The 12,680-nt window shown below is 48.8% G+C and overlaps 1 protein-coding gene across 2 annotated transcripts; it reads left to right on the top strand.

Moving 5' to 3' along the window:
- The first annotated feature begins 1,771 nt into the window (after window positions 1-1,771).
- On the top strand, window positions 1,772-11,670 carry GPAA1 (glycosylphosphatidylinositol anchor attachment 1). Of its 2 annotated transcripts, XM_044658354.1 has the most exons (13): window positions 1,772-1,805; window positions 3,294-3,387; window positions 3,934-4,113; window positions 4,291-4,402; window positions 4,809-4,956; window positions 5,133-5,234; window positions 5,719-5,915; window positions 7,646-7,842; window positions 9,259-9,412; window positions 9,606-9,698; window positions 10,047-10,246; window positions 10,382-10,555; window positions 10,782-11,670. In XM_044658354.1, exons 2-13 carry the CDS (start codon window positions 3,314-3,316, stop codon window positions 11,023-11,025), a joined length of 1,875 nt encoding a protein of 624 aa, XP_044514289.1. In that variant the 5' UTR covers window positions 1,772-1,805; window positions 3,294-3,313; the 3' UTR covers window positions 11,026-11,670. The 2 variants fall into 2 exon arrangements, with proteins under 2 accessions (XP_044514289.1, XP_044514288.1); XM_044658353.1 differs by lacking the exon at window positions 1,772-1,805 and having other exon boundaries at window positions 3,299-3,387; window positions 9,259-9,434; window positions 9,601-9,698.
- The last annotated feature ends 1,010 nt before the right edge of the window (window positions 11,671-12,680 follow it).

The raw sequence follows: 12,680 nt of genomic DNA, 5'->3' as shown, positions 1-12,680 counted from the left end.
TATATATCAACTTAATCATCTATGTGAACATTCTTGGAAAGTATGCTGCCAAGGTAAATAAACTTGTCCACATCACTCAGAATTTCTCCACTTGCTATGATTGATGGTTTCACATATGGATGGTGCAGTGTTGCCTGGTGGAGAATCTGTTTTCTTGGTGGTGTTAGGCCAAATTTAGCACAAGTGGCAAAGAAACGATCTGTACTCTGTTGCATCTTAGTTCCAGAACCTGAGATATCCCTGCTGACTTGGGATTGATTAACCTAGCCAGGCATTCTAGACAGTCTTTTCATAGCAGTTCCAGCCAAGTTCACCTTGGAATTCTAGGCCAATCATTAAGTCTTTTAATTGAAACAGCTTTTATACCTTCTGATTTAACCACTATCTAACACCATGTCCCATCCCCAAGAGATCTAACATGACATGACAGGGAAAGACCATAAATAACAATGATACTACAGAGACAGTCAACAATCACCCCTGCCCTTCAAGAAAAAAGCCAGAGGAAAAAGAGATGGGTGGAATCTTTATGAAGGAGATGACACCTAAATTGTCCCTTGGAGAAAGACTCCCAACAAATATTTGAGTGTAATATTCGTGAAACCCTGTGGAAGACATTATAAGAGATACTGAGATGAAAAATGATAGTACCAGCTTCTCAAAGAGCTAACAATCTAATGAGGGAGGAGTAATATATATACACATATATGTGTGTGTGTGTATATATACATACATACACACATGGCTAGTCTGTGGGAGGAGATAAAGACTTGCTAATAAAGATCCAAACAAAGTGCTCTGGGAGTGCCTACTATGTACAAAGCCCTTGGAAGGAGATGGCACCTGCCTTAGACATTGAAGGAAGAGAGGAAATCTGATAAACAGAACTAGGGATAAAGGAGATCCATTCTAGTTATAGGTGACAGAGAGTAAAATCATAAAGATGAGTTTCCTGGACCAGTTCAGGGAACAGTTATGTCTACTGGCTGAAATGGAAGGAATACTGGAAGATAAGCAGGAAACCCTATGTTGGACCCAAATTTGGGGGAAATTTGTCAAGCTAGGAAGTGTATCCTTTAATTGGCAGACCCTGTTCTCTGTGAGTGTACAGGTTTACTCCAGAGGGAGCAGGGGAGAGGAGAGTAGAGGTACAACATGAATACAGATATTTGGTAATTTGGAAAGTGAAGGTAAGAATAGAATTTGAAGATAGGCAGGAGATACAAATGTGAAGGGAAAACAAGATAAGGCTCGGAGGTGCAGTAATAGTGAAGGAATGAATTCCAGGCACGGGTGAAAAGTTGTGCAAATGCCTGGAGGGGGTGGAAAATGGCATGTTATAGGTTTTAGGTACAACTAGTAAGCCAAATTGGCCCGAAGGGGAGTGTGCAAAAGGCAGCAATGTGCAATAAGCCTGGAAAAACCTGGAAAACAGGTTAGAGCCACATAGTGAAAGGTTTAAAATCCCTGAGGATTTGTATTTTACACCAGAGGCAGCAGGAAGCCCTTAGGGAGATTGATTACTCAGGCCAATGGATGAAGAATGGATTGGAAGACACTGAATGGGGCTGGAGGATTTCGTGCCTAGGCGGGAGTACCAGGGTTCGGAGAAAAGAGGGAGCGGGCGCCTCCCTGCGTCCTTCTTCAGAAAGCCTGGCAGCGGAGCCTGAGCCCAAAGGACTACAAGTCCCAATGTGCTCCGCCCGTGGACAGGAAGTAAGTGAGTCCTGGGCGGAAGTGGGCGGGCCCCGAGCCTGGTGTGTGAGGAGCGAAGGCGGCTGTGAGCTGGGCTGGGGGCGGTGTCGGTGCGTCCATCGTCCCATGTCCTTCATTCATTTTGTGTGTGTGTATGTGTGTGCATGTGCGTATGTGTGTGTGTGTGCGCGCGCGCGATTGTGTGTGTGTGTGTTTGTATGTGGTAAGCGCGCTGATTGGAGGTCCTGTGAAGTGGCTATGCCTGAGGCTCCTGCAAGAGAGGTTACTCTGAGTGTGAGACGGTTTGTGATTGTGGGTGTGATTGCCTGTGCAGATGGATCTGGGAGGGGTGAATGCTCTGTGTGAGTGTGGAGTGTGTCTGTGTCGCGCGCACACCTGCGCATGCTCACATGCTCGAGTTCCTGCAGATTTTGCAGGAGAGGATGCTCTGGGTGTGAAATTGTGTGTATGTCTGTCTGTCTGTCTGTCGCGCTGTGGTGTCTGCCCATCTGTACGTCTGTCCTCGCCTATGCATGCTCATATGCTCCCCTTTCCACAGATCTTGCAAAAGAGAATGCCTTGGGTGTGAGGTGGTGTGTGTGTGTGTGTGTGTGTGTGTGTGTGTGTGTGTGTGTGTGTGTGTCTGCGCAGGGGCGTGTGTATTGCCTGCACACCTGCGCATGCTCACATGCTTCCAGTTCCCACAGATCTTGCAGAAGAGGATGCTCTAGATGTGAGATTCTCTCTCTCTCTCTCTCTTTCTCTCTCTCTCTCTCTCTCTCTCTCACACACACACACACACACACACACACAAACCTGGGCATGCTCATGTGCTTGTTCCTGCAAATCTGCAGGAGAAGATGCTCTGGGTGTGAGGTTGTGTGTGATTGAGTATGTGATTGCATGTGCACGAGGATTTTGCCGGGGAGGGTGCTCCATACATGACACTGTGTGATTGTGTGTGCTGGCAGATCTTAAAGGAGAGGATTCTCTCCAGATATGAGACTGTTTTCACCGTGTGCCTGTGTATCTTGAAGGGGATGATGTTTCATATGTGAGACTTTGTATGATTATGTGTGTGTGACTGTGTGCTCATAAATCTTGAAGGGGAAGATGCTACATGTATGTGGGGGCAGGGAATTGTATCTCTCTGACTCTGTACTTGTGTGTGGCAGAATGTGCATGGTTTGTGGAAAGGGCCCTGGACTTGGAATTAGAAGACCTGAATTCAAGTCCTGGCCGTGCCACTTATTAATTATGTGGTCTTCGGTGAATCCCTTCACCTCTCTGAACCTCAGTTTCTTCATGTGTAAGATGAGAAGGATGGACTTGATCTCCTTCCAACTCTGGCATTTATTGTGTATGTGACTGATTATACCTGACTGTGACTGTGTCTGACTGTATGTGTGACTCAATGATTGGGTCGTATAGGACTAGTAAGAAATGTTGGGCAGTTCAGTGTATTGGGATGGGGGTGGGGGTAGGAGGAGGGTCGCTGTTGGGGGTGGAAGAGGTGATAATGAGTGAGGGAGTCAGGGAAAATCAGGGTGGCTGATGGTGGGAAATTCTGGTTATGCTCATCTGATTCCTTTCCCCAGGTTCTCTTCATCCCCTAGCAATGGGGCTCCTGTTGGATTCACACAGGCGTCGGGCCTTGGCACGGTTGCTTCTGCGCCTAAACACTCCACTCTGGTGAGGGTTCTGCCCTGCTCATCCTTCAGCCACTTGCTAACTTTTTTCTTTTTGACTCCTCAACCATCCATTCCTCTTTCTTCCCTTGGTTGTGTCCAGTGTCCCATCCATACTTCTTGCTACCTTTACCTGGGGTTAGACAAATACACAATGTGCCATGTATGTGTGTGTATATGAGATGCTGACTCAAAAGAAATATCTTTAGCCATGGTCTCCTGTTTCTTTCCCTGCCCCCACACCCAGACTCCTTAGTTCCTGGGAGTTGGAGGGGAAGCAGAGGCAGGAAAGAGTGAGTCTCACAGAATTCTGTTATGTGTTAGGTGAGGGCCTGGGTTCCAGAAATCAAAGGCTATGTCTGCTTCCCATGCCTCATGACACCTCCCCTCCCACCCTAAGTTTTAGAAGGAACTTGGATTTGGCACTTATAAGGTGAATGGTGAGAAAGAAACCCTGGAGAAAGGATTGGTATTACAGTCATTCCTTATGGCGAGCTGTGTAGTGGCTGGTTACCAGGGTCTCAGTAACCCTAACCTATTTGTTCTCCAGTGTGATGAGCTATGTGGCTGGTGTGATATGGTTCCTGGGCCTGGCCTTTTCACCACTGACCCAGAATACGTACATATCAGAGAATGCTATGGGTTCCACTATGGTAGAGGAGCAGTTTGAAGGCGGGGAACATGCCCTCAGTTATGCCAGAGATTTCATTGCCCAACGCAGGAAAACAGGGTGAGTAGAAGGCCAGATAGGCAACCATTTGGGTTCTATAGAAGATTCCATTTTTAATGGTTATTCAGCCATGGGTTTCATTTCAGGGGGCCAGATTTGGAGAGTTCATCTTAGAAGGAGCACTGGGGGATCCACTCTTTCTGAAGGTCTTATCTACTCCTCTCTTCCCTTAATCAGAAGCTTGCCTGTGACCTGGCTGGAGCGGACCATGCGTTCTGTGGGACTGGAAGTTTATAGTCAGAGCTTCTCCCGAACATTGCCCTTCCCTGATGAGACCCATGAGCGATATGTACTGCAAGGGCCCCTTGGAGGATGGAGGGGGCACTGGGGCCATTCAGGAGAACAGAGGGGAAACTATGAAAAAAAAAAGGAACCACTTATAGAAGATAGAGGAGATATTTTTGGAGTCCATTTGGAATTTAGTATCTACTATAGGTTCAAAGGGCACTGTTAGAGGAATAAAGGGGACCACCCAGAGGAGATATAGGGGAAGCATGTTACAAACCATTGGGGAAGATAGAAATCACTATTCAGACCCACTGGAGTGGGGAGGAGGAACACCATGGTGGAGGTAATTGGGGTTCAGACAGTGGGAAATAGAGCAGTAATAGTATAGGGAACAGATCATGAATAAAATAATCTGTGTCACCATGTTCTGTTTTCCCATGTAGTGACCTGTGTTAGTTCCTCTGCAGATGGTGTCAGGTACCAATGTGTATGGGATCCTACGAGCTCCAAGAGCAGCCAGCACTGAATCACTGGTGCTTATTGTGCCCTCAAGCCCTGGAACCCTCAATGCTCAGGCAGTAGGACTGCTGTTGTCCTTGGCAACTTACTTCCGGAGTAAGGGGGTAGGAGGGTGGGTAATGAGGAGGGTGGTAAGGAAGTGACCTGGGGGAAGTGATTAGGGGTAACTTCCTAGGTAACTCTGGAGAACCAGGCTGACTCCATGAGGTTTACCCTAATCAAGTAACTGATTGCCTCCTACTATCTCTTTTTTCCTCTTCCCTTCTGCCCAGGTCAGATTTATTGGGCCAAAGACATCATCTTCTTGGTGACAGAGCATGATTTGCTGGGCACAGAGGCCTGGCTAGAAGCCTACCATGATGTCAATATTACTGGTAGGACCCTCTAGTACTCTTCCAGATCTGTTTCTCATATTAGGCCTCCACTGACCCCTCCTCTTAATAATAATGTTAAATCTGTGAGTATAACCTCCTTGTTCCCCTTATCACAACATCCTAGTAAAAATGTGATTCCCCACCCCACCATTTATCCACCAGAGAATATAGTCTTAAGACCTGGGGTGAACTATAGAATCCCAGAACTGGAAGGAGTCATCTAGTCCAGCCCATTTCTGAGCAAAAATCCATTCTTCAAAATCCCTCAAAAGGTATTACACAGTTTCCATTACACAGGGAAGGGAAAGTGACTCTTTGCGAAGGCAGTCAATACATTCCACTTTAGGATGACTCCCATCATTAGTTCAGCTCCTTTATTTAATACAGGAGCAAATTGAGGCCAGGAGTTGTGACTTACCCAGATCCTATAGGTAATCTCAAATCTGAGTCCCACTATGATGACATCCCCCCCTTCCTCCTACAGGGATGCAGTCATCTGCACTTCGGGGCCGGGCAGGAGCCATCCAGGCAGCAGTGGCCTTGGAACTGAATAGTGATGTGGTCACCAGCCTGGATGTAGCTGTGGAGGGGCTGAATGGGCAGCTTCCTAACCTGGATCTTCTTAATCTCTTCCATGCCTTCTGCCAGAAGGAGGCTCTGCTCTGCACCCTACAGGGGAAGGTGGTCTTCGCCACATAGCTGCCCTGGCTGGATAGGGTGTTCTGGTGGGAGGTGTCCTCTCCTTCCCCCCATCCATCCCTTCTTTCTGTAGATGTCAGTGCCACATTGGATGTTCTGGGTGGGACTTTTCTGGCTTTCTATCTTTGCCCTCACACCTTCTGATCTGGTGTTGCCCATCTCCTTTCCTTCCCTCTGTTCCCTATAGCTGTAGCAACTAGATAACATATTCCAGGTGGGGATCTTCATCCTACACACATTGCCTCCTTCCCCTGACCTAATTGGATCCCATGACCCTGTATACTGTTACTGTGCCCTTCTGGTCCTCTGCCTTCATCTTGCTCCTACCATAGTTGCAATACTCAAGAGGAATTATCCTTGCCGTGAGAGTCCTTAACCCCTTTGTGCCTCCCCATAGCCACCATGGTTAGATAGTCAGGGTACCCCCTTGATGGGAGCACCCTGACTCTCTGAATCCCTGTGTTCCCCATTTAATTTCTAGGGCTGGACAGTGCTTCTGCTAGGCTTATTTAGACCCTGCTGCCTTGTGCTCCCCTGTAATGGCCCAGGCTAAGCAAGGCATCCCTAAGGGGATTGAGGTGACCCAGACCCCTGACTCTCTATGCTTTACCCATAGCTACAACTTCCAGCCTAGGCTCCCTGGATGCTTCAAGGGTGTCCTAGCCTTCTGACCCAGTGGGCTACTTCCATGAATACTTATATTTGACTGGGGAATCTCCAAACCTCTGTACTTCCCCATAGCTATCAAAGGTCATGCCGTTAGAGGGTATTCTAGGCCAGTGATAGCGAACCTTCTAGAATCTTTTAGGGATCTGTGCCGGGCCTTACCCCCCAGACTGGATACTGTGCCCAGCCCTGCACCTCTACATTATGGGGGCAGGGGCCAGGCTTCCACCCTCCCTTTACCCCCCCCCCTTCCTCCCACAGCCACAGGGAACATCCCTGCACCCAGCCGAGAGGGGGTTGCTGCTGCCAAAGCCTGGAGGGAAAGGAGGGGAAAGCTGGGGGGGGGGGGCGGCTGAGAGTCCGAATGCCCACCTCCCCCTACCCCAAGCATGGTGGGGCTACCTCCTACAGCCATGGGGACCCACCCCTGCATCCAGCCTCCTCCCTGGGGGTTAGACTGAGGGAGGGGGCATCTGCCCAGCTTCCATCTGCCAGGAAGGTGGGGGAAGCCTGGGGAGGAGGCAGTTCACTGAATTCCCCCCTCATCTGTTTTTGGGGGGGTGGGGCTGACTCCCAGCCTGCTTGTGGTGGGGAGGAGGGAAGGACTGGCCTCTGCATCCAGCCTCCCCTGAGCTGCATATTAAGCTGCAATCCTTGTGTTGGTGAGAACAGGGGTGGAGGGAGCATAGTTAGCTTTTGGGAGGTGGGGTCACCACCCAGACTGGGAGAGGGGAAAGAAAGTAGAGCTCTTTTAGGGGGTGGGGCCAGGCTCAGTGTCTGGAGAGGAGACCTTCCCCCCAGCCCCTCATCTCAGATAGGGGAGGGAGAAAGGGAGAGGAGTGACCCGAGTTGCTATGCTCAGGGGAGGGAGTAAATTCAGAGGGGCAAAGGAGTGGGGAGTCATGGTGGAGAGGGGGAAGGGGACAACTACTGGGAGGGGTATGGGTGTGCCCATAGAGACATCTCTGTGTGCCATCTTTAGCGTGTTGTCCCATAGATACATCATCATGGCTCTAAGCCCATTGACCCCTGTTCTCCATTCACAGCTGCAACACTCAGACTGGGCATCTCTAGGAGGCTCTCTTCATGGACTGCAGACATTGATGCTTATGGTATTGCGTCAAGCTTCTGGCCGCCCTCATGGTCCCCATGGGCTTTTCCTGCGCTACCATGTAGAAGCCATCACCCTCCGTGGTATCAACAGCTTCCGCCAGTATAAATATGACATGACCTCTGTGGGCAAGTAAGTTGCTAAGAAGGAGTAATAGTGACATGGGTCACACCCCTTCAGGGGCATAGATAACCAAAAGAAAGAGGTCAATATCTTGGGGTCCCCCTTTGTTAGACTTCCTCTCACCCAGGTAACTAAAGCACTTTCATAGTAATAATAACTGACATTTCTTAAACCCTAAACATTACAAAGCCCCGTTCTTACAACAATCTTGTGAGGTAAGAACTGCAAAAATGCTTCTGTTATGCCTTGAAGCACATCCTTCCCTTCCTCTCTGTGCTCACTCTAATTTTTTAATAGCTGGCTAATTTCATTATTCTTTAAGGGCCTCCTTTCCCCCACCTCAGCCCCTGTAGCTCCTTCCCATACCCACACACAGCATGAGTGAATAACTGATGGGGATTCTGGGGATCAGGTGGCCCCTTCTGTCCCCTCTCTTTAGCCTGGGACAGAGGCTGTCCTTCCCTTTGCCTCTGGATATGTTTTCCAGACAGGGCTGTCCTATCTTTTCTATCACGTGACCTGGTCCTTCCCTTCTCCCTTTTTTCCCCTTCACCACATCTGCCCATCAGAATTTTAATACTCACTGTGTGCAGAGCTTTATTCCCAAAGCTGGAAGAAATACAGAATTTAGGAAAAACCAAAGTCCCTGTTCCTGATGGAGCATTCAGTCTCTAACAGGAAGGTAAAGCATCAATGCAGATAGCCCTGGCACTATATTGTATGATAATGGCATTTGAGAATTACACAGCAAACTGCAATGTGAAGTCTGAGCAGTAAGGCCATTACCAATTGAGGGGGAACCAGGGAAAGCTTCATAAAAGAGTTGGTTTTTTTGAGTTGGATTTTAAAAACTTGTTAGGAATTAACAATGTGAACTAAGGAGCCAAGGCAGGGGAGAGCAAAGGGCATATATGGAGACGGAGAAATGTGGTTTGGCTGGAGCATCTAAGGAATGAAGCAGAATAGCGTGGCATGAAGCTGGAAAGGAAGGTCAGCATTAGGCGCGGAGAACACAGACTGGGGGCATAGCCCTTACAACTATCCCTAAGAAGGCTTCCAGGTGCCTTTTTACTAGAACCCGCTTAGAGCTTTACAGAACACTTCTACATTTTAAAGGCAACTCAGTGTTTAACTTGAAGGGGATCATAGAGACTCTGGGTCCCCAGGGTTCTCAACCTTTGGGATTCTTGGAACTCTTTGGTTCTCAGAGGGATGTTTTTAAGTGCATAAAATAAAAAGGATTTCAAAGGAAACCAGCAAGACTGATATGCTGTTACCCATTTCATCCTGCTGCCTCTGTATCTTTGGCATCTTTTCAAAGATCCACTTCAGCTCAGTACCTCTTGCTACAGAGAGCTGTGGCTATAGGTCAGAGGGGGCTTCCTTGAGGGATGGCTGACTAAGCGGACCACATTCCTTCCCCAGGACCTTGGAGGGTATGTTTCGCAAATTGAACAATCTTCTGGAGCGACTGCACCAGTCCTACTTTTTCTACCTCTTGCCATCACTGTCACGCTTTGTCTCCATTGGTCTCTACATGCCTGCCATAGGCTTCCTGCTTTTCATCCCTGGTCTGAAGATATCCTTTCTTATGTCACAGGGTGTTGGGGAGAGGAAGAGTGTGGCAGTGGGAGGTTGCCCAGAGACTCGGGGAGTATTTTGAGATGAACTAGAGAGAGGGAAAGCAGGAGAGGCCTGGAAATCTTATCATCAAGGGGGGGAAGGGATGGACAGGGTCTCCCTAGGCCTGTCATTGCCCTTGACTAGACCATGCCCTGGAACTGTGGGTGAAGCTCAATAAGGTGGACTTTGGCCCTGAGGATCGGTCAGGCCCCAATCACAGCCCTCCTCAACTTATTGGACAGGTGAGGAAATGAGGAAGACCAATTGTGAGGTAGAGTTATTCCCAAGGAACAAGGAAAAAGACTAGATCTGACCTGCCTGTCATTGTACTTGGAAATGTGGCTCTGGAAGAGAAGAGATCTTGTTCTCCTCAATCAGCCCCCCTTGTCTTTGTGGCTTGGGTCCCATCTTGCCCCCGTCCATCCCCCCATACACGTATCTAGGATTCCCTGGAGAGCAGCCCTGATACTGATTCCCTGGTGGTTTCTGTAACACCCCCCCCCCACTTTGATTCCTTGCTGCCCCCAGGATGTGATTTTTGACCCCTGTGACTCTCAACCATATGACTTTGATGCCCTCTGTCTTTCTAGGAAACCCGAGGTGTGGCCCTTACCCCTCTGGTGGCCCCTGTGCTGATATCTCAGGCCACTGGTTTGGCCCTCTATCTGCTGCCTGTCATGGGCCAGCATGTGGCTGCCCAACACTTCCCTGTGGCTGAGGCTGAGGCTGTGGTGCTCACATTACTTGCCATCTATGTGGCTGGCCTAGCCTTGCCTCACAGCACCCACCGGTGAGCTCCTAGTGGATGGGACTTATGGGACCCACTATTGAAATATGGGGGGAAAGAGGACTTACAGTGGGGTGGGATGGGTTGGATTCTGTGGGTGTGTGCCAAGACCTCTGAACCATGTCTCCTTGTCCCCAGGGTAGTGACCTCTCCTCGAGGCCCAGATAGTGGATGGATGGCCCTGAAGCTCCTAGCTCTGCTCTACCTGGCAGTACAGCTGGGCTGTATCGCCCTCTTCAACTTCTCCCTGGGGTTCTTGCTTGCTGTTACTATGGTGCCTGCTGCTGCCCTCACCCAGCCCAGCGGACCCAGGTTTGTATATACCATCAACCCATCCCAGCCCCAACTTACCCTCTTCTCCTCCCTAATGCTTTTACACAATCCAGTGTTTCCTATTTCCTGCCCCATTTAGGAGTCCTCATTTCCTGGATTCCCTTCCCTCAAGCCACCTAGCCCTTGGATTCTCCTGCCTTCCCATAGAGGCCTCTCCTTTCTGGAAACCTCCTCCCCTGATCTTGCCTCTTTCCCCCTCTTCTAGGCTTCTGTATGCTGTATTACTAGTGCTGGTGAGCCCAGGGGCCACTCTCCTGGGCAGCCTTTTCCTGTGGCGGGAACTGCAGGAAGCACCCCTGACACTTGCTGAGGGTTGGCAGCTGTTCCTCAGCGCTCTGGCCCAAGGTGTCCTGGACCACCACCTCTATGGTGCCCTGCTTTTCCCACTGCTCGCCCTAGGCCTCTACCCCTGCTGGTTACTCTTTTGGAATGTCCTCTTTTGGAAATAGTGACACTGTCCCCCTACTCACCCATCCCCATCCCCATCCCCTCACTATCCCTCGGGCTTACTGAAACCAAGAGGGAGCTGAGGAAATAGTCCCTTCCATGTCTGTGGTGAAGAATTTTGTAAATGTACATACAGTTCAATGGACCCTTAGAGGTCATCCAGTCCAACCTCATCTTTCAGAGGGAAAAACAGTATTGGAGTGGGGAAAAGACAAGGTTCCACACTGAGTTAACAGAGCTGGGGCTTTAACTTGGGCCGTACCACAGGCCAACGTTTTTAGGGAGACATCCCCACAGCTTCTGGGAATCCTTACTTCAATACCACCTGGGGATCAGTTAACCCCAGTCCAAAACTTACTGCTGGAAGGAAGTAGGACTGTGTGGCTGCCTACTGTGGGGGCAGGGAGGCTAAGGAGGGGAAAGGGGAGGTCTACATGTGCCCCAGAGCAGCAATTTGGTTAGGTTGCTTTGGGAGGATCTCTCCATGTGTTTCTCTCCCATCCCATGGAAATAAACAGGTTTGGGGGGTTTTTTGTGTGTGGATTTTGTGGGTTTCTTAGTTCCTGATCCTCTTCTTCCTGATCTGAATCCTTTGGGAAAGTCTGAACAGGTGGAGGGGCATTGGGGAATAAAGACTGATTCCCCCACCTCCATGTATCAATATCATAAGATTTGGGGATTTTAATGGACTGCAAGGTTGATAGGAATCAGTGCCGTAATAGGGCAACCGAAAATATTAATACAACCTTCAGCTGTGTGAGGAGAGGCAGGCCTAATGTCCAAGACTGGGAAGGTCCCAGTGCATTCTTACCTGTTCATAATACATTTGAAGCATTATTTCAAGTTCTGAGCACCACATTGTTCAGGACAACTAGATGCCATAGGAGATAGAGTGTTGAACTTAGACTCAGGGACACCTGAGTTAAATCCCATTTCAGTTGTTACCTGAATGACCCTAAGCAAGGCACTTAATTTCAAAGTCCTCATCTATAAAATGGAGATAATAACAACACCTTCCTCACAGGGTTGTCATGAAGATCAAAGGAGATAATATATGTAAAGCACTTTGCATACTTTAAAGCATTTCTTCAGACTAATAAGCTCCACAAAATATGATTCCTACACCCCATGACAGTGTGATGGTGACTTAGGACTCTCCAAAAGGCTGCACCAGCCCAGTACAGTTTCTAGCAGGTTGTGGCATGTGGAAAAGGTTTTGAGTACGGGTGTTATAACTCACCAGGACCCACCTAGCAGATATGAAAAGATACAGCCCCAGGAGGCTGGTCACTCACTGTGGCAACCCATGTAGAAAAGTGCAAAATGGCCCTCAGTTCTCTACTGCCTGAGTATTGGAAAAAAGTCAGGGAGTGCCAAGAACGTCACCATTTTTCTGACTATCTATAAAATAGTTTAGCTGTGTATAATCTCAGTGTGAGATTCTTGCCCAGGGTCTGAGAGGAGGTACATCTAAAAGAACCGGATCACATCGACTTTGAAATTTTCATCATTGACGAGAAGGCAAAAGGATACCACAGCCAAAGGAACAGAGAGCTCCCAGGTTCTCCATGGAGAGGCAACTTAAGGAATTGGCAAAGTTCACAGTTCAGAGCTGGAAGGTTTCTTGAGTCATCTCATCCAAATACATTATTTCTCA

Source organism: Gracilinanus agilis, chromosome 1, assembly GCF_016433145.1.
Source record: "Gracilinanus agilis isolate LMUSP501 chromosome 1, AgileGrace, whole genome shotgun sequence".
NCBI lineage: Eukaryota > Metazoa > Chordata > Mammalia > Didelphimorphia > Didelphidae > Gracilinanus > Gracilinanus agilis.
This window is presented reverse-complemented; position numbering and strand designations above follow the sequence as displayed.